Raw genomic sequence first — 20,801 nt, 5'->3', positions numbered from 1 at the left:
CCAACCCCAGCCCAGCCCCTGCTCCTCAGGGCAGCCCTCCCGCCCGGACAGAGCCCCCCGGATCCGCCCAGCTTGTGCCAAGGGAGGCCCGACGACCCTGCCCTCGGGGATAGGAACCCTGAACACCGGGCCAGCCCCAGCATTCACCTGGTGCACCCGAGATGAGGAGCTCCCCAGAGGGACCCGCCTCTGTCCCAAGACACACGTGGCACCCAGAGCTTTTGTGTTACAAAAATATTCCGTGCTTTATTTACTCTGTGATAGAAAAATAACATGGCCAGGACCCCAGAGTTTCCCGCCCAGGCGAGGGGAGAAGCAGCGGGCAGAGGGCTCCGCTCCCCCAAACCCCCTGCCCACCCGACTGCCCTTGCTGGGTGCCCTCACACCCTGCCACCCTCGCGCTGCACCGGCTCCAGAGGGGACATCGAGGCCGGGAGCCGGAGGAGCTCCTGCATCCTTGGGGGCAGAGGAGAGGATGAGGTGCAGGGACCCTGCCACTGTGGAGCAGAGCACCGGCACGGGCTGGGGGAGCCCTGGCAGAACCCCTCCTCTGCCCTCTGGCCTCACGCAGCCCTGGGAACGGAGCCGCGGGGGAGAACAAGAAGGCGACATGTACATTCTTAGTGACGACTGCAAAAGCGAACCTGAGGCCGGGCTGGGGGCCCCCAGCAGCCCCACAGGGGGGTCAGGGGCTGCAGGGCCAGTGCTGGCAGAAGCGGAAAGCCGAAGCTGGGCCTCTTAAAAGGAACATACAGAAAAACCATGCGACAAATCCGCTGCCGTTTATACAAGGGCATAAACACCAAAGAGCTGGACGCCAGCCTGTGTTTCGGGGCAGCACAGAGCAAATCCTGGGGGCAGGGCAGGGCCCACCCGCTGTCCCCTGGCACAGAGACACGAACACAGCACAGTCCCCGCAGCGCCAGAGCCAGGGGCAAGGGAGCAGGCGCCTGCCTGTCACGACTGGGCGTGGGGGATCCACTGACTGTCCACGGGGCGCCGCAGCAGCTCCTCCACGTGCCTCGCCACATCCATCGTGTCTTCCAGGTCAAAATCACCCTCGGGGTCCAGCACAGGGTCGGGGCTGCGGGAGGCAGGCGGTGAGGGGAGGAGCAGCTGCAGCAGTACAGGGGTAGGGGTGTGATACTCACTTCTGGGTGTACATGTTGTAATGAGGCTGGGAGCAGACGGCAGGCGAGGGGGCCTGGTCCATGTAGGTGGCCCCTCCAGGGGCAGAATCTCCTGATGCATTGACAAACCTGTGGGGATGGGTCTCATGAGCACTGGGTGCCCCGTGGGTGAAGTCACCAAGGTGTCTCACAAGGCTCAGCACCAATGTGGCCATTGATGGTGGCCATGAGCTCCTCAGTGCCCTGGGCTGCCACCCAACCCAGCCAATTCAATGCTGGGAACCCATGGCAACCACTGCCCAGGATCTCCCTTTGGGGTCACACTTACTCTGGCACCACTTGCTTGATCTGTGGCTTCACGTATCCATCCACAGCTTTAGCTAGAGAGAAGGAAGCAGCACTGAGGCTCCAAACTCCAACACATGCCACGACCCCAGGCAGTGCTGGGGGCTCACACGTGGCCAGATGCAGAACCCCTGTGGGGCCAGTGTGGCCCCGGGGCAGGGGGAGGCTGAGAACACCAGCTCCATCCTGGCTGGATGCACAAAAAGGGGACACATGTGGGGTGAAGGGACAGCGCTACCTGGCGTGGACTCACAGAGAACCGGCGTGTAGTACTTGGAGAACACCTCGTCCTTGGGCCGGTCGGGGAACACGTAGTTGAGGTAACTGAGATCCCCGAGGCGGTCAGCCAAGGAGCGGATGGAGAAGTCCCTGGTGGTGAAAGGCATCAGGTTCCAGAACATCCTCTCAGCTGCAAGACAAGCGTGAGGATCATGGTGAATCCCGGAGTTTGCAGCAGCTCCTGGCTGTGCTCTGGAGATGGGGCTGCGAGGTCATATCAAGTAGCAAACAGCATGTCCCACACTGCATCCCTCCCCAGAAACAGCTGAGGATAAAGCACAGGTCGCCAGAAAATGGGATAAGATAGGAAACACAGAGAAGTCAAGGCAGGTCTGGCCTCATCCTGACATGTTCCCCAACCATGGGGCTCTCTGGTGCTTCTCAGTTATGCGGCCCTCCAAAGGACACTCTTGTGAACAGCAACAGACTCCTGCATGGGGTCAGGCCACCCCTGGCAACCCCTGCACTGGGGAGCATCACCGACTAACTGGATTTTGTAGAGTCCACATCATTCCCCAAGGCTGGGTTGGAGGGTTCAGCCTGGTCCCTCCTCCCTGCTGCTGCCAGCATTAGGGCCTGACACAGCCACGGCTGCAGTGAGCGAGGGCAGCACCGCTCCCCATGGCACAGCCAAGGCATTCTGGGGGCTCTGGTGCTCGCCTCTTTCCTGAGGATAACTCCAGCCTGCCTGCTGTGGCAGTGCCAGTGCCCCAAGGGCAGGAGGTGGTCTGGCTGGAGCCACTCAATCCAGGGATGCCAGTTCCTGGCACACACTCACAGGAGTCAAACTTCCAGGCAATGGTGATGCCACCGATCTCCGAGTCGCTGAAGCGCAGGAGGAAGGTCCCGTCGGGCTTGTTGATGAGCAGGTCGTGCGCCTGCTGCTTGTTGACGAAGCCCAGGATGGCCCTAGGCAGAGTAGGGCGTCAGGGCTTGGGGCTCGGGCCAGGCTGCACAGGGCAGGGCGGCTCTTACCCGTCATTCCAGTGTGGCTTCAAATGCTTCTTCAGCACCTCCATGACCCCGTCAAACCACTGCCAGAAGGTATAATTCCTCCCAGGCAGGTTTTCCTGTTGAAATCTCCAGATAATGAGCACTCCTGTCAGCAGCCTCTGAGCCTCTGTTACACAGCACAGACATTGGGTGCAGCAGCAGAGACTCAGGAACAGCAGGTGGGTACACCCCATCCAGCCCCACAAACATGAGCACTGGGGGGGCTCTGGGCAGAACCCAGGCCACTTACCCGGTTGAACTGGGACCAGGACACTGTGGTGCTGCTGTAGTCCTCCAGGTGGGAGCTGGTGCTGTTGAAGAGCTTTTGTGCCAGGAACACCAGGTTCTCCTTGGTCAGCCCACGGCTGCTCTGCACCTCTGCCTTGAACTTCATGTTGAGTGCCTCACAGAGCTGTGGCCACTGCACCTTGTCGGGCACAGCGAAGGGAACACGGCCCTGGGGGCAGAGAGCATGGTCAGCACCAGCTCTGCCTGATGTCCCACCAGGAGGCTGAGCCCTACTCCCACACCAGGCAGATGGGGCCTGTCATGCCCCCATGGCACTGGCACTCACAGGCTCAGCAAAGGCGTTGTCCCAAAGCACAGTGGCCGTGGCATTGTTGTCCTGGCTCCCATGCACAATCACCACCACAGGCAGGGACAGCGTCTGCCGAGAGGAAGGAGACCGGAATGGGCTGTGGGGCACCAAGGGAGCATCACCCACGGGCACCCATGTGGCCCCAGCCCAGCCCCAATCCCGTGGGCACAGTGCCCATGGCTTGCCTAGGGCCTGCAGAAGGGACACAGTGGCTTTACCTTCACCTGGAAGACCAGCTCGTTCCCACCGACGCTGAACTGCGACTCAAAGAGGATGGTGAATTTCTCCTCTGTCACTGACTCAGCCCCGCGGCGATCCGAGCGCTTGATCCGCTTCAGGGACTGCAGGGACACCAGGGGTGAGCATGGAGAAACAGATGGGGACACAGGGGGACACAAGGGGACAGGACGGGGAACGGGGGCACTCACCATGTTGCGGAAGTGGGCGCTGAGTGTCCCAGTGGCCTGGTGATACTCCATCACACAGCAGTTGTTGAGGATCTCCCCGCTGCTCTCACTGCCACAGGAATGCACACGGAATCAGGGCACACCAGGACTGGGAGCTGTGCAAAGTTCAGCCCTTCCCCTGCTCCCCACTGCCTTGGCAGCCCCAGCCACACACCCCCAGCCCCTGGCATTACTTGCGGGTGCTCTCGTTCTTCAGCAGGGCCTTGGCTTGCTGCTCGCTGATGATGGTGGCCTTCACTTGGGGGGGGTTCATGTGCACATTCAGCTTCCCGCCCACCAGGAGCCTCACAGTGGCTGCAAACTTGGTCTGTGTTTTCAGCACTTGGGGGGGCTGCTTCTCGATGATGAAGGTGCTGGGGGTGGCAAGGGAATCAGGGGGGCTGGGAAGGAGGGCAGGGCCAACCTGTCCCCCCACCCAGCTGGGCCCAACCTGTACCTGGTGACCAGGGCAGAGATGATGTCAGTGATGGTTCCATTCAGCTCTGACAGCATCTCCTCCACTGGGCCTGGGATTGGCAGCTGCTGGCACAGGTGCTCGGCACGGCGGATCTGCTGCCGGTTCTGCCAGATGATCTCTGCCAGCTTCTCACACCTGGGGGGAGCAGGGCTCAGCACCCACTGGGCTCAGCACCCTGTCCCATCCCATCCCACCCCACCAGGCACTCACCAGGTCTGCAGCACATCCAAGGTGCCTTCAGGTGGGCCCCCATTCCCCGCCAGCTGCTGCCGACGCTTCCACTGGATCAGCTCATCATCCAGGATGGTTGTTTGCTGCTTGCGCAGCAGCTGCAGCGTCTTCTGGTGCTTCTCAGCCAGGTCCTGCAAGGTGGGACAACATCAGGGCTGCAGGGACAGTGTCACAGGGCATCATGGGGACAGCATCATGGGGCACCAGGTGGCATCACTCACCACACGGTACTGCTGTAGTGTCTGGGCCTCACGGTGCAGCCAGGCCTCCAGTGATGCCTTCTTCTGCTGCAGCGTTGTCTCCCGTGACATGCGCTCCTGGGGGCCCAGCTGGGAGAGCTGGGAGAACTGGGCTGGGGGACAGGGCATGGTGTTAGGGCCGGCCCTGCCAGCACCCCAGGCCCATGCCCCTCGGCCCCCCACCCACCTTGGAGTCGCATGTTCTCCTGGTACTGGATGATGAAGTATTCCTGTGTCTGCTGCAGCTTTTTGAGCTCATTCTCTGAGTCCTGAGTAATGAGCCGCAGCTCCTCGAAGGTCTGGTTGATCTGCAGGTGCTTCTGGGACATGGCGTCCACCAGGGAGCCAGATGGGGAAGGGCTCTGGACGGGGCACAGGGTGCGCTCAGCACAGTGAGGGGACCCTCCCCATTCCCTGCCTCAGAGCTGCTCCCATCATCATGGAGAAGAGCCCCTGAGCATCCCCCCAGCCTCTCCCTCTCCTCACCCCTCCCAGCCCGCACTCACATTGTTTGCCTCCCGCACCAGCCGCTGCTCGTGGTAGAGGATGTGCCGGATGCAGCGCACCAGCTCCATGGGGCATCGGTCATACGTGTTCTGTGGGGAGAGCACTGCCTGAGCCAGGCACAGGGCAGGGACCCCCCTGGCCCTGCACCCCTGCCCACAGCCCCCCACTCGCCTGCAGCTGCGTGGCGTAGTGCCCCAGCTTGATCTTCAGCAGGAAGCCGTCCTCACCCACTTGGTGGTCTGCCTTCTTCTGCAGCTCCTGGATCAGCCCCTCCAGAAGCTGGGTCGCCTTCACATTTTCCTGGGGGTTGTCAAGGTCGATGGAGTCCCTGTGTGCAGATCAGAGAAGTGTGAGGGCACCTGTACACCGGGGCAGCTGCAGCACCCCTGGGGAAGGGCACACCCTGACCTACCATGCCTGGCTCTCGATCCACTGCGACAGGTAATGCCGCACCTCGATGGGGAAGTGCTGCCCATAGAGCGCCTGCATCTGCCGCAGGGCTTCACCCTGGAGCTGCTGGGCCTGGATCCACACCGCCATGGTTCAGCACCTGTGGGGAGACACGCTGTCAGGGCAGCAGTGGGAGACAGACAGGCACTGTGCTACAAGGGGTCTGGCCCTGGCTGTCCCCACACCCTCTGCAGGAGTGCCCGAGCCCCTGGTGCTGCCAGCGCTGTCTCCAGCCACGGAAAGAAAGGACATGCGGGGGCAGTGGACCCTGGCTCTGAGTCACCCCCTCTTTTCTAGGAACAGCCCTGGGGGTGCCCAGGGCCAGGGACGTGCCTCTGCATGGCCTCTCCACATGGTTCTCATTTCCCCTCACTGCACCACGGGATCGCAGCCATCGCTGGCCACGCGAATGAGGAAACAGGCCAGGGGGAGGAAGGGCTGCCCAGAAATCCAGGGTGACGCAGAGCAGAGGCCCCCCCTGCATTCACCCCGCTCCTGCCCACACCCTGGCAGCGCCAGCAGGCAGGAGCAGCCCCAGCCCCACGAGCCCACGTGGCACCACAGTCCCTGACGAGTCCCTTGTGTGCCCCAAGTCCTGGTGGAGACACACAGACCTTCCCAAAGCAGCTTAGGGGCGGCTCTGGCTCCATGCAGGGATTCCAAACACTGCACAGCCTTGGTTCCCCCAGGGGCAGGCAGGGATGAGGTGCTGGTGACAGCACCTCTACGAAAATCCAGTGTGTCCCCCAGGTCACCTGTGCCTAGAGGGGGCTGGAGAAACAGCCTCCAGGTGACTGTGTGAGGGTGATGTGACAGCAAGTGACACAGGAGGGTCTGGGGGGCTCAAGGTCCCCCCTGAGTGAGGAGGCAGCAGTACAGTAAACAGCATTTAGATACACTCACACTCTATCCACCTGGGATTTGGCACCACACAGAGGGGCCAGGCAGGGGCACAAGAAGGCCTTGGACGTGTCCCAAGGCCGGGTGACCGGGCCAGAACCTGATCACTGCACTGGCTGGTGACAAGCAGAGGGGCTGAGCCAGCGGGGGCTGTGCTTCCCCCTCTCCCCAAAGCATTTTGTTCAGCCTCAGAAACACCCAGTGGCCCACAGAGCCCCAAAAGAGCTGGTGCTGCCATACAGTGAGGGGCACATGCTGGGGGACAGTGGCAGCAGGTCCGAGTGGAGCAGCCACAGCCAGAGCCCCTGAGCCATGCACACCCGCCCCTGAACAGGAAGAGGAACAATAACCCAGAGCTGGCTAAAAATGAATTTTTCCTCTATAAAAAGGGAGGAACATTTCCACATTCACAGAAATCACCAAGCTGGAAATGCTGCTGGCAAGGAGGGGCCTGGGGAGGCAGAAGAAGGCCAGCAAGGAGGAAAGGAAGGTGGGATGGCTGACAGCAGGACATGCTGCTGTTGGAAATTGTGGACGTTTGATAAGGGGCAGAGCCAAGAACAGCCATGCCAGTGCCACTGCACCACAAAGTGACCGAAGTCCTCAGTACTGTGGGGACATCTGCACGGACACAGAGCAAACAGACACTGCCCTGCCTGTTGATAAAATGGTGATCTCTTCCCATCTCACAGTGACAAAACACTTCCTACTCTACTCTAGCATGTTGTTAAGCAACGAGTCTCTGGCTGCTCTGTGGTGAGCTGGCAGGCACTGCATTTGGCCAGTGCCAGCCTGGGAGCGGGAGCACCAGCACCACAGCTGCCTCTACAAGGGGCTGTGCAGTGGCTGACAGTGGCAGAGCTCACCTGGTGTGTGCCCCAAAACACCATTTGCACCAGGCTTGAGCACAACCTCCACAGACACTGTCAGTGCAGCAGGACATGCAATTTCTCCTGGGGGAAATTTGTCTCATTTTTGTCTCACCTGGGGATAAACCAAACCTCCCCATGGGCTGCAGGGTACCCTGACCACCCCAGCACAAGCAACCAATGCCACCTGCCATGGTGGCCCTGAGACTCAGCACAGCTGGGGCAGCAACTCTGTTTCAGCACAAGCTGCAGCACCATGGTCCCACCGTGGTCCTTTTCCAGGCAGCCCTGCCTCCTCCATCACCTTCAGCATCACACTCCTCGGTGGCACCACCAGCTGCCCAAGGGACAGATCCACCCCCATGTCCAGGGACATTCACCCACCCCAGTGCCACCTCCAGCCCCAGCAGGGCCACTGCAGCTTCAAGCACTGCCATGGGTCAGCCACGCACACGGCAGCCACCGGCCCCATGCACACTCCAACAACTGCAAGAGGCAGATAATTGTAGTGGTTTAGGCTACTTTGCATTTACTCGCTGGCAGCGAGCTGGAACCCACCCGTCACTGCAGCTCGGTTAACCAGCAGCACTCGACAAGCCACAGCGACGTGCTCATCAGACTCATTGCCTGTGAAGGGGCACAGGCAGCAGCTTCTCAGGGTAGCACCAGTGCTGAGGAGAGACCCCAGAGCTGTGGGGAGGGACCCCAGCAACACAGGGACTGAGCAGAGAGAGGGACATGCCAGCAGACATGATTTCTGCCTCTTACAGCCTCACTGCCCACTGCTGATGGGGGAGCACTGCCAAACCCAATGCAAAACAGGAGAAACCCACCCAGAAAGAGCACTCAGAAGGCCAGAGGCAGCAGCGAGGAGAGGAGAAGACGGGAAAGGTGGCAGCTCTGCTGGGGCTGGGGGCAACCAGGGGACTGGCATGATCACACCGGGAAAGGGTTGCAGGCACAGTGGCAGTAGGCGCCAGCAAGTCCCAAGCTGCAGGAAAGCCAGAGCATATCCGTGGGCACACAAAAGGAGGGAAATGCCTCACAGGATGAGCACGACAGCAGCAGCTTCCCACATGCCACAGGCACGGCAAAACCCAAACACAAGCAAGCAGCTACCCCGGAGCACGCTCTGCACGGGATGCTCACTGCAATCTGCCGCGGGACGCTCCTGCACAGAGCAGCCCAAAGACCTCCTCATGAGCAGGACACCCCTGTCCTGGCGCTGGCGCAGCCCCCGACAGCAGCCTCTTGCCCAGAGCCATGCCCTGAAGGGCTAGGCAGGGGCCAAGGGCTAGGCAAAGTCCTGGGGGGACCACTGCGCTGTGGCTGTACCCTCCACCGCCCCACTCCCTCGACCCACGCAGTCCCTCGGCTCCCGCACTGCCCTTGGCCCGGCGCTCCGGCAGCCCGGGGGTCTCCGGAGCGGTGTCTTCGCGGGGCTGGGCTCCGGCGGCAGCGGCCCTGCCCCGCTGCGCCTCCCGCCGCAGTAAACACGGACACGTGGTTTCTCGGCACCTCCGGGAACCCGCGATCGCTTCCAGGTCAGAGCCGGCCCCGCTTGTGGCCGCAGGGCCGGACCCTGCACCCTGCGGCCGAGGGGCTCCGGTGCTGCCGCAGCCAGCGCTGCCGCTAACCCCGGCAGGCCCGGCGGGAAGCTGTCCCGCAGCACTCCAAGCTGGGCGGCTCCAAGCAAGATCCCTCCAGGGCAAGATCCGGCCCCCAGACGGGCCCCGAGCGCGGTGGAGGTGACAGTCGGGAGCGGCCGCCAGGCAGAGCGGAGGGCTGCGGTTACCCACACACACACACACAGAGCCACCCCTCCGCCCTCAGCGGCCCCCTGGCCGCTCCAGCTCCCCCAGGGCCCCGCTGGAGCCCGGTGTGGATGCCCGGTCCTACAGACGCAGTCAGACTCCGCTGGAGCCGGTGTGGAGTGCCCGGTGCTACAAGCGCACTCACCGCCCTCAGACCCCGCTGGAGCCCGGTGTGGAGCGCCCGCTCCTGCAGCCGCCCTCAGGCCCCGCTGTGCCCCCCGTGCCGCTCTGGCGTCCGGCCCCAGGACAGCCGGGCTACGGCTCGGGGCGGGCACAGCCGGGCGCCCGGGCGGTCGTTTCGCTGGCTGCGCACTACAGGAAGGAGCAGAGAGCAGCTATTTCCTTCCAAAATGTCAGGTGCCTGCGCGGGACAGCCTGCCCCCGAGTGCTGGCAGCCACCCGGCACACTGCCCCTCACACCGCCGCGGGGCCAGAGCAGGCACAGCCGCTGTCCTGTCCTCGGCCCGCGCTGAGCCCCTGTGGCTGGCTGAGAGCCAGGGATGGGACCCCAGGGAGCCGTGCAGGAGTTCGGCATGGGGGGAGATGGGACCCCCTGGCCTGCACCCCCCGGCTTCACTCACATCCCCCAGCCCACGGCCCTGGAGCCGAGCCTGCAGCGGGAGCACCCGGGTGATGGCGAGCAGCCCCCAGCCCTGCTCAGAGCTGCGGTACCAGCACGTTGTGGAGCTAGAACAGGGGGCCAAGGGCTGCTCGCGTGTTTTCCACCGGCCTGTGGTTTCCAGCTCTGGCTGGGAGGTGGCAGTGCCCACCAGCACGGGAGCGAGCTCCTTCTAGAAGCTCCGTGCTTTGATGGGGTTTGTTTGTCTCCCACAGAAAGTGGCAGCAACCGATGGCTTGGCCCCGGTGAGGAGACAGCCGAACCATTCAGCCCACACTGGAAACATCTGTACCATGACACTCATGAAAGAGGCATGGCTGGCTCTGGTAATCCAACGTGCCCCCCAAGAGCAGAGGTGACAGGCCCCACAGCAGCAGAGTAGGTAGGCAGAGGTGGAAATAATAGTATCAATACTAGTACCAAGACTGTCCAGGTGTCCCAGCAACTCTGAGAGCCAAAAGCAGGGAATTCACACCATGAATTCATGACTAATGCTGCCCAGAGGGGACACCAGCCCCACACAGGCAGAGATGCCCCAGCTGGGGACTGGTGCCAGGGGCAACACTGCTGGGGGCTGCCAACAGCTCACCTCATGCCACAGGCCAGGCTCTTTGCCTGCCAGCACTTGCCACCCTTGGGAAAGGTTTCCCTCCTCACTTCGGATTTCTTCCAATCAGAGAGGCCCAGAAACCTGCGTCAAACCAAAACCACCAAAATACCCAGCAAAATCCCTTGAATCCAACCACTGGAACCTCAAGAAAAACCTCAGTGCACCAAGAGCCACCGTGAGGCAGCCACAGCCAGATACAAGCACTGCCCAGGCACCAGTGGGATTCCCTCAGACACTGAGCATGCAGCAGGACCAGCACTGGTGGGCAGGACACATGGTGCAGCCACATCAGCAGAGCCCAGTGCCCAACCAGCCCCATGGGCATGAGTCCAGTGTGGTTCCTGCAGGACATCCACCGTGGGGAGCCCAGTCCCTGCCAGCACTGGTGCTGCCCCCACCATAAACCCCCAGACAGGATTAGAGAGGCTGGGCAGAGCTTTAATTACTCCTGGCTCCCTGGGGCCAAGCAGCCGAATTAACTAGCTTTGGGGCTGGCACAGCAGGGAGTTGCCAGCTCAGAGTTCTGGAGCTTCCCCTGCCTCCTTGGTGGGGGAATCCCAGGCCAGGCACAAAGCCACTGACCACCTGCAGCATCCCAGACTCTGGCCTTGCCCGGGCAGGGATGTGCAGCTGCCCCGTGCCAGGACACTCAAGGAAGGGATTTTCCCTCCATGCTAATAATGCCCAACCCCAAATCCCTGGAATGCCACGCTGAGGGCACAGCCCTGGGGTCCCGCAGGTTCTGTGGCAGCCTCCTGCACCGAGGCCAAATCCATCCCAGCCCCTGGCTCGGTGCTAATCCCTGCTCAGACCTGTGCCAGCCCAGGAGGGAGAGGCCGGGTGAAGGACCTGAGGATTAAGCTCATTTCAGCATCGAATTAGTCCCGATTGGGGTCTGCAGACACAATTTCATTTTCTCTGCCATGCTCCAGTGAGCACACACAATGGCACTAATCCACCCACAGCCAGGCTGGATTTGCTGGGCAGGACCCAGGTGGGCTGGGGGAGATGTGGGCAGCACAGGCACCAACAGCACTGCTCTGGATGCATCCATCACCTCGGGTTGATGCCATGCTCCAGCTCTCCCTGGGGCTGGGGACGTGGTGCAGGAGCCTCCTCACCCCTGGCATGGCTGCTCTACAGGGCTAGCCCAGCTGGTACAGCACACGTTTTTGGATGTGGGGTGAGCAGGGAGAGCCAGAGGGACACCAGGGCAGCTCCTGCATCCCCCCATTGCACTCCCAGAGTTCATCCCCAGCAGCTGCAGCAGCTCTGCATGCAGAGATGCTCTTGCACGAAGTCAGCAGAGCAGGATGGAGAGGAGTAAAGCCTTGCCTTTGGAAGAGGGGATACACAGACATCCAGGGATGCTGGCAGGAGGGGGGACCAGTCAGACAGAATAAAACAACCAACACCAGTGGTTTGTGAAACAAAGTCCTCAGTCAAATCGAGAGAGGGGTGAAGCACAGCGTGCATCCATACACACACAAATACGTCCAGGTGGGTTTTGGCTTTCCTGGCCCTGGGATGGGCTCTCCAGCCCCTGAAGCAGCAGCAGAGCCCCTGCCCCTGAGCTGCACTATAAGCCTCACCACAGCATCTCCACAAGCAGGGCCAGAGAAGCTGCACCCCTGGGCCCACAGCCCAACAGCACCAGGGTCGTGTATTCACACCAGAGAGGACAAAGATCATTTTGCAGCGTTTCCAGCCTGTGCAGGAACTCAGAACTGCCAGCAAGAGCAGCCTCTTCCTCTGCTAAAGGCTTTGCAGGGCTACTGAGTGATAGGGATGAGAGGCCAGACAGAATGAGCACCCAGCACACGGTGGGCAGGGCTGGGTTGCTGCTCTGGCTCTTTGAGGCAGTGCTCTCCAGCACCAGCCTTTTCCCCAGTTCCCTCTCCAGCAGAGCTGTGCTATAAACCAGCTCATAACACAAAGTTACACTGAAAGTGGAGATTGCAAAACTCACCAGTGGCTGTTTGAACCGGGAATGGGCTGTGACTGTGCTGTGGTTCAGCTATGTGGTTCAGCTGTGGCTGTCCCAGCTCGGCGGCACATCATTCCTGATACAGCGGGAAGCAGGACCCAGCACTCATGGAAGCACTGAGTGCCTGCGTGCAGCCCGTGCTCCTGGCCCCTCTGGTGCAGCCAGATGGGTGGATTCTGCTTTATCAGCAAGTCAGCTCAGCCCTATCGGCCAGGAAGCCGTGTTCACAGAGTGCCTCCCCCTCGACGTTTCCCAACGCGGCGGGAGCAGCGGCGTGCAGCAGCCTACCTTTTATCAGCCAGCAGATGTTGCTAGAACTGTTGCTGCATGTGAAATTCAGGCATGCCCAGCACCACTTGGATCCCTGCACCAGCCATGCGGTGCCAGGGTAAACACCCCCGCCCCCTTCCTCCCGGGATCAAAACACTTGGGGGTTGCAAAATAGACACCCCATGAAAGGAAAGGCATGCCACAGAAACATTACAGCTGTCGAGGCTACTTCTGCCGGAGCGTGCCGGACCCCAGAGCCAGCACAGCCTCCCAGGCATGGCTGCAGAGCTGAGTCCTGACCCGTGCTGGCAAGGTGGGGACTCTAATCCTGACCCTAACCTTAACCCTAGCCATGCCCTGGCTTCCCTGCAGTGGCTGCTTCCAGGGCAGCACTCACAGTGTGTGGGACACTGCAGCTGGGCAGGCAGAGGGATGCTGCGACCAGCACAGGTACCCAGGGGATGCCCAGGGAGGTCCCATTCACCCTGCCTGACATCCCACTGGCATTCCAGGGCTGTCATGAAGCCTGTTGAGTGTGACCCACCTCACAGTCATTCCTTGCAAACTAGAAAGTAATTTCCCAGCTGACGGGGCTGCTTCATTGTACTCAGCTCAAAGCAGTCGCCACTCACCGCCCACGACGTCGCAGAGTGCAGGGAGCAGGGATTTTTTGCAAGCAGGGTATCTGAGTTTTGCTATCACTCGAGAGAGAGCTGGGAAACCCCATGGCAAAGCCTTCACCGTCACTTTGGAGTCAGCACTTCCCCTGCAGCGAGAAGGGAAGGTCCCTCCAGAGGCTCTGTGTGCCCTGTGCTGAGCATCCCCAACTGCAGCCCCCTGAATGGTGAGAGCATCCCTAACCCTGCCCCAAAGCATTGGCCTTGGCACAAGGCAGGTGCAGCAGACCCAGTGAGGTGGCTCTCGTGACAACTGTAGGGACCCAACACCCCCAAAGCAGGGCACTGTCAAAGTGCCACAAAACACAGAGTGGGTGACAGCCACCCGTCACGCCTTGCTCCCAGCCCAGCTCTCCCATGTCCCTTCCAGCACACAGGCATTGGCACCTCTCAGCCCACACCAGAGCTCCTCCTCCTCCTCATGATGCACCCACAGCACAGCAGGGCACAGCACAGCAGGGCACAACAGAGCCCTCTCCAGCCCCGGGGATGAGCAGGAACAGTTCTAAAACCCAGAGAGACAGTCTCCTTCTTCACATCCTTGGAACCACTTCAGGTCAGGCTGCAATCCTGATGGCTTCAGGAGCACAAGGACCTGGGCCAGGAGTCAGGATCTGGAGGGGAGAGCTCCCACTGTGGAGGACTGGATCCTGGTGCCCATGGCAGTGGTGAGGCTCTGCGGAGCACCTCATTGTGCCTGCACTAATTCCCCCCTCGCTCGCCACTGCTGGAGCTCACACTGCTCTGGGCACAGGCACGAGCACTGCAGGGACCCGCAGGCAGCCAGCAGTGACCCAGCCCACAGCCAGGAATGTCCTGCTCTAACCAAGGGCCCCGCACCCCAGGGACATCGTGTGCCATGCCCCTGCTATGGGCAAACCACGCGGAGCTACCCTGAGCCCAGCGCTGTCTCCCCTCCGCAAGGCGCCCCGGGCACTGCCACCAAACCGCTGCTGGTCACCGGCCCGGTGCCACCGGGTGCCCAGCACGGAGAACTGAACGAGCCAACAGCCCCAGCCCATCGCTCCGAGCCGAGCACTGGAGCCCCGGAGCCGCTGGGCAGGAGCTGCCCGGGGCCGGCCTGGCACGGGCCCGGGGCTGGCCGGGCACGGAGCCCTGACAGATCCGTAACCCGCCGGACAGGTGGCCGCGGCTCCCGCGGGCTCCCCGGCACCGGCCGCGCCCGAGCTGGGTGAAAGGCCACCGGGCGCTGCGCTCCCCGCCGTGCCGCCGCTCCCGCCGGGGAACGATCCCACCCGCCCCGCGTGTGCCACCGACAGCAGCGGGGCTCACACTCCCGCCGTCCCGGTTCGGTGTGCTGCCTGCGGCGGGACCCCCCCGGCACCGCACGGGACGCCTCGCGCTGTCCCGGATCCTCCCCTCCCGGCCCGGGACCGGGACTCGGAGCCGCCCTCCGCGGCCGCCGCTCCGCCGGGGCCCGCGTGCGAAAACCGGCCCGGCTCCGGCGGGCCAGGAGCGCCCCCGCCCCGGGATGCGCCGCGGCACCAGGACGGGCCCGGGACGTGCCCGCCGCCCCCTCGGAGCGGCCCCACTGTCGCCTCCGCCCGCCCAGGGGCCCGCGGGCCCAGCCGGGCTCCCGCCGAGCTCCGCGCCCGGCCCTGCTGCGCCCGCCCGGGGTTACGAAACACCCACAGCGCGGACCGGACCGGACCGGAACGCCCCGGCCCCGCGGCACCCCGCCCGGCCGTGCTACGGAAGGCGGACGGGGTCCGGGCCCGCTCGGTTCGGCTCGGTCCGGTTCGGTCCGGTGCGGTCCCGGCGGCGATGACGGCTCCGCGCTCCCACCTTTGCCCACCTGCGGCCGCGGTGGCGGCTGCGGCTCCGCTGCTCCCGCGGCTCCCGGCGGCTCCCGGCGGCTCCCGGCGCTCAGCTCCGCCGCCGCTCTGCCCCCGCCGCGCCCCGGCCCGGCCCGCGCGGCCCCGCCCCCCCACGGCTCCGCCCCCGCCGGGCCCCGCCAGCACCGAGAACGGCACCGGGTAACGGGAGCGGTACCGGGCACGGGGCAACAGCACCAGGTAATAATGGCACTGAGTGACGGCATTGGGCACCGGGTAACAGTGCCGGTACCGGGCACGGGGCAATGGCATCAGGCAGTGGCACTGGGTGACGGTACCGGGCAGCAGCACAGGTTAACGCCACCAGCACGAGGTAATGGCACAGGGTGTCATAAGTGAGTAGTGACTCTAGCACTAGAATTCAAAACAACTTCAGGCTTCAACAACAGCAGCTCTGGCAGGACACAAACCAGCACCAGAATTAGGCAGCAAGTACCAGGGGAGCCCAAAGCAGCGCCAAGCCTTGGTTCTGGGAGCAGGAATGACCAAGTCAGTAGCAGGTGGCCACAGACGTGGCTGCAGGGCTGCATTGTGCTGACTCCGGGCCCTCTGTGTGAGGCAGCCCTGGCTGCACGGTGCTCATTCCCATCACAGGCCCGGGCTGACACTTTGCAGCTACATGCACGGCCAAGATCCCCAGTGCTGCCACAGCCTCAGGATGCTGCCTGCATCCTCTTCTTCCAAGGTGCCACAACCCCTGCAAGCTGTGAGAAGACCCAAGGCACTGCCCGCTCCTCTGCAGTTGCTCGAATAGGGAAAGTTGACAGCGGCCATAAGAAAACCATCCTGAGGGGGTCTTGCACAGCTGGCAGGCACAGCAGACTCCTCGTGGCAGCGCTGGCACCCCAGGGCAGGGGGTACCCCGGTGACGGGCAGCCCGGGGTGCGGCTGCCGTGCGGTGATGGGCAGAGGTGGCGGCAGGAAGCAATACTGGGTGTGCTCGTTCTGCCCCAGCGCTTGCACCCACCGCATGGGATCTCCTGGGCTTTCACTTTCGCTACCAGCTCGTCTTCTGTGGCCTGAAAAAACTCCGGAGGGAAATTCAGCAAACGCAGGTCCCTCTCCTGCTCTGGGCTGGTAGGAGCACGGGTGACCCTTCCCCGGTGGGAATCCAGGGAGGAGGAACTCGTCTCTCCTTGTGCCAGCGCTGGAATGGGATCTCTCCCAGACAGCTGGTGCACCAGCAACTGCAAATCACTTGGCCACTGTGTCAGAACACAGCCCCAAGTTCCCACCTCTCTACTGCTTTTGTGCTCTTGTGCTAAAGTCCTCCAGCTCCAGCTCGGGCTCCTCACTGCCTCATCCAGCTCCACACTTCCAAGAGATAAATATCTGTGGGCTGGGCAGGCACCAGCCCAGCACCTGCTCCATGCAAACACCAGCCACAAAACGCTGCTTTCCAACTTTGCCAGCCCCACTCCGTGCCTGGAGCAGCCTTGGTGAATGACTGGATGAGTGACTCCAGCCCCAACAGCCCCCAGCTCCCACCAAATGTTTTGCTGCCTGTGCTCACCAGCTTGGGAGAATCTCACGCACAAAGGCTGACACATCGCTGCTGAGCCACTGCCAGCAGAGCCCTGGCTGCACTTCCCAGTGCTCCTCTCACTCCAGACCTCACAGAGAGGTGAGCTGGGACCCTGGCAAGCAGGGACAGGCAGCCAACATGAAGCCAGCAGCTCCCACACTGTCTGTATTCAACGAGGCACAAGAAAAGGAGCGGAGAAGGCAGCGCAGGGCCCTGGTGCCTGCCCACCCTGCTTGGCTGGGACGCTCTTGCTCTGGTGAGTTGCATCATGGACATGCAGCTTTCACAATCCCTGGCCCACATAACCCATTGGAGCAGGCAGCCAGGCGGGCACTGGCTGCTCAGGCCAGAGAATCAAGGTCACACACAATGTCTGTGCCTGCTGGGGCTCTGTCCGGGCACCACAGATCCAGGGGTAGCTGGAGGATCCCAGGGACACAGCACTCCCTGTGCCAGAGACCTGCACAGCTACACATGCTTGGGAGAGCTGGGAGATGAACACAAAACACCCTCTCCTTTCCCTCCTTTCTCCCTCCCTTTTCTGCTACAAAGGGGGGAAAAAAGGAAAAATAAATTAGTGTTGGGAGAGAAAGTGGAGAGTGCTCCTTGCTGAGAGGGCAAGGAGAATCCAATAAAATCCAATCCAATCCAATCACAATTTGTTTTCACCAGGTCCCAAGGAAAACTCCGAGCTGGCTGGCGGGGATGTTACCAGGAGAAATTCTTCCTTTCCAGAGGAAAAGAACAGAGGAACAGTGACTGCAGCAGTGACAGATGGAGAGGCTGCCCTTAGATCTGCCCTGGAACTGCCCCAGCTCCACCCCAGCGATGCCCCGAAGAGATCTTAGCTCTGCCCTGGCTCTCTTTGTGCCTCAGAGAGTCTCGGAAGCCTCTGGGAAGGTGAGCATGATCCGGGCTGAGCCGCAGCCGGACGCATGGGCACCTTGCATGAGCTCAGCAGGATGCCGAATGACGCCGCGCATTCCGGGGACAGAGCGAGTCTGGAGCTTCGTAATGGATTTCCGAGAAAATTGCTTCTGTGTTTGGAGCGGGAGAGCAAAGAGTGCAGGCGGAACGGCCTTTCTCTGTAAGTGGCATCTCAAGGGTCTTAATTATTTCTCTGGAGTGGAAACATTTATTTAGATGGCTCTGGAGAAGTCCTGACGCTTTTGGCCACTGCCCTCCGGGCACATCCTGTATGCGAGGCTCCTCTGCAATGCTCCCCGCTGCTCCCGGGAAGCGCAGAGGGCTCGGGCAAAGCACAAACACCCAACCACGTCAACTGCGGGCAGGACACGGCCTCGGCTCCATCCCCTCCTGCTTACCGGGAACCAGGAGCTCTCATGGGGGAGCCCAGCCCCATCCCATCCCTGCTCTGCATCCCTCACGCTCCCAGATCTCAAAACAAAACCCCGTTGTGATAATGCAGCCCAGCTAATGTGAAACAGATGAATCCCCACATTAGTCACAGACTCACATTTTCCCACAAAGGTCCCACTGGAGAGCCAGTGTGGATGGGCCCTGCGGGGTTCCAGCCCTGCTGCTGGTGCAAGAGGCAGCCTGGGAGGAGCGAGGGGGACAGGGCAGCAGCACAGACCCTGCCAGAACCCGGCCACCCGTGGGCAGCACACGACTTGGAGCCGTGGGCAGGGCAAAGTGGGGGCACCAGAGATGGTTGTCACTGGCACAGGCTCAGCCTGGTGGTGCCCAGTGCCAGGAGGAGGGGATGATTTGCTCCAGCAAAAAAAAAAAACAAACGGAAATGACATTTTGTCCAAGGGGGAACTTCCACAGGAAACCTCTGCCTCCAGCCACTCGGATAGGGCTGGGAACAACGCAGCAAACACTTGGCCTCAGCAGCCAAGCAGTGCCATTGCTTGGGCAAAGACTCCATAGCTCCTCCTGCTAGGAAAAAACATCCAGTTTCTGCTACTGAAACACCCGGGAGAGTGAGAGCCCGACTGGGTCTGCAGAGGGCACCAGAACCCCCCATCAGCTCAGTGAGTATCTCTGCACCTGAGGGGGCACGGGGGCACCCACAGCCCCGCTGGGACCAAGGGCACAATCCTCTCCTGCCCACCCCAGTGCCAGGGCTGGCCGGGGGCATCAGGAGCACAGCACAGGGGTGCACTTAGCCCCCACCCCTCACTGGTGCATCCCAGCATCCCTGCACACCCCCATGCGTCCCTGTCCTCTCCCTGCATCCCTGCTCTGCCTTGCAGAGCTCAGGTTGCCACAGTAACCACTCAGTCCCAGCTGCTCCAGCCACCAACGTGCTGCCACAGGTCAGCCCAGTGCAGCGGCTGCACCAGGGCCAGGAACCTTCACCCCATGTCAGGGTGAGCAGAGCCCTCGGTGATGGTTCCACCACTGCACTGTGAGCCAGGATGGGGCATCTGTAGAGAAACAGGCAGGTTGTGTCCTCCTGGAATGGCTGGGAGGTGGTGTTTTTGGTGATCACACTGTGCTGGAGCTCTGGCTCTGACCTCTGCCACATGTGGCAGTGGAAGCCACCGCTGCCTGGCTCTGCTCTGCTGTGTATTTATCCGAGTGTGATGCAATATTTATTTGACTGTTGTGTTCTGAGCACTGGAAGCAGGCTTTGGGATGGCTCTTGGCTTGGCCAGCAGTGGCATGTGCTCTGCAGCTCAGCACGTGGTGCTGTGGGAAGATCCTACCCAGCACCTGGGAGGGCAGAGGGCACCCTCAGGCTGGTCCTTGGGCTGAGTCCTGGGGATCTTTCCCTCCCACCCCTCACTGCAGCCCTGCTCATTCAGCTGCTTGATCCTGGAGCTGCAGATCAACTGTGGCCTCTCTAATCCCTGTCTGCTGCCTTATTCCCAAGGATTGTCAATATTGCACAGCTCAGACAGCCCAGGTACCAGTGGGACCCTGCCTGAGCCCCGGCTCTGGAGTGCCCCTGGCCCAGGGCTGCCCTGGCAGGTGGCTGCCCATCCCCACAGGGCTGCCCTGTGCCTGTCACGCATCCCAAGCGGATTATCTGCATTTGGAAACCCCTAATCCGTTTGCACGCTTGGCTCAGACACTGTCCCCACTCCTCCCCACTGTGCTGTGAGCCTGGGCAAGGAGCAAAGCCACCCTGTGACCTCCTTTTGGAGCCACAAACAACCTCCTGCCCCAGCACAGGCAGAAAGCAAGGGCTGCAGGGCTGACTGGGGCAGGAGGAGGGGGACAGGATGTTGGCAAGTGTCCCTTGCCCCAGCTGCTGCTGGTGCTGCAGGGGTTTCTCCAGCCCAGCACAGGGACTCCCCTGGGCACTTTCTCCTGCTGCCCATCAGGCTCCAGGAGCTCCCAGCCTGCTGCTCCCCAGAGCATTGGCAGCAGGAGCTCCAAGGTGGGAGCTGTGGCCCCTTGAGCCCATCACTCAGGGCTGGGGCAGGTCCCAACAGGGGCCAGGGAGGTAAGGAATCCCTGATCTGCAGGAATAGAGAATGAGACACAATGTTCCTGGCATCACATGGTTGTGGCAACGCCGAGGGTTGCATATGGGTAAGAAAATTCCTTAGTCCTGGGTTCTCAACCCCATCCTGCAGCTGCCAGAGGGGAGCTGGTACATGGCAGGGCAGGAGAAGGGCTGGGCCTCATTCCTTTGTGAGCTGCCCCCCACCTGCAGCACCCTGGGCTGCACCACTGAGATGGGACTGATCCAATACAGCTGCCTTGAGAGCAGGAATGGGTTTGTGAGGCCTGGGCAGAGCCCTGGTTTGGTTTGACAGTGAAATGCAGTGGGGCTGGTTCCCAAAGCAGGGACATGGTCAGCTCTGAGCAGGATGCTCCAGGGCACACAGAGGGCAGAGAAGGCTCCAGTGCACCTCCAGCGCCTCAAATGATGCAGCACAGCCAGTTCCACATGACCTGCATGAACAATCCCCCTAATCCTGCTCTGACAGAGAAATAATCTCTCCCTCTTGGCCTCATCAGAGCACAAACCCTGGAATGATCCTGTTCGTGGTTCCT

General features: G+C 61.8%; 1 protein-coding gene across 6 annotated transcripts; it reads right to left on the bottom strand.

The window, feature by feature from the left end:
- Positions 1-219: 219 nt before the first annotated feature.
- On the bottom strand, positions 220-15,401 carry LOC129131094 (signal transducer and activator of transcription 5B). Of its 6 annotated transcripts, none has more exons than XM_054649847.2 (19): positions 15,259-15,401; positions 5,659-5,796; positions 5,418-5,574; positions 5,246-5,335; positions 4,927-5,101; positions 4,722-4,852; positions 4,480-4,631; positions 4,249-4,404; positions 3,986-4,165; positions 3,774-3,861; positions 3,564-3,686; positions 3,322-3,414; positions 2,998-3,204; positions 2,730-2,824; positions 2,533-2,663; positions 1,714-1,884; positions 1,459-1,510; positions 1,152-1,259; positions 220-1,084 (listed from the first exon to the last, which is right to left on the bottom strand). In XM_054649847.2, exons 2-19 carry the CDS (start codon positions 5,784-5,786, stop codon positions 958-960), a joined length of 2,364 nt encoding a protein of 787 aa, XP_054505822.1. In that variant the 5' UTR covers positions 5,787-5,796; positions 15,259-15,401; the 3' UTR covers positions 220-957. The 6 variants fall into 6 exon arrangements, with proteins under 6 accessions (XP_054505822.1, XP_054505826.1, XP_054505823.1 ...); XM_054649851.2 differs by having other exon boundaries at positions 1,729-1,884; XM_054649848.2 differs by having other exon boundaries at positions 15,249-15,386.
- Positions 15,402-20,801: the final 5,400 nt, after the last annotated feature.

The sequence above is a fragment of the Agelaius phoeniceus genome, chromosome 26, assembly GCF_051311805.1.
Source record: "Agelaius phoeniceus isolate bAgePho1 chromosome 26, bAgePho1.hap1, whole genome shotgun sequence".
NCBI classification, from domain to species: domain Eukaryota; kingdom Metazoa; phylum Chordata; class Aves; order Passeriformes; family Icteridae; genus Agelaius; species Agelaius phoeniceus.
This window is presented reverse-complemented; position numbering and strand designations above follow the sequence as displayed.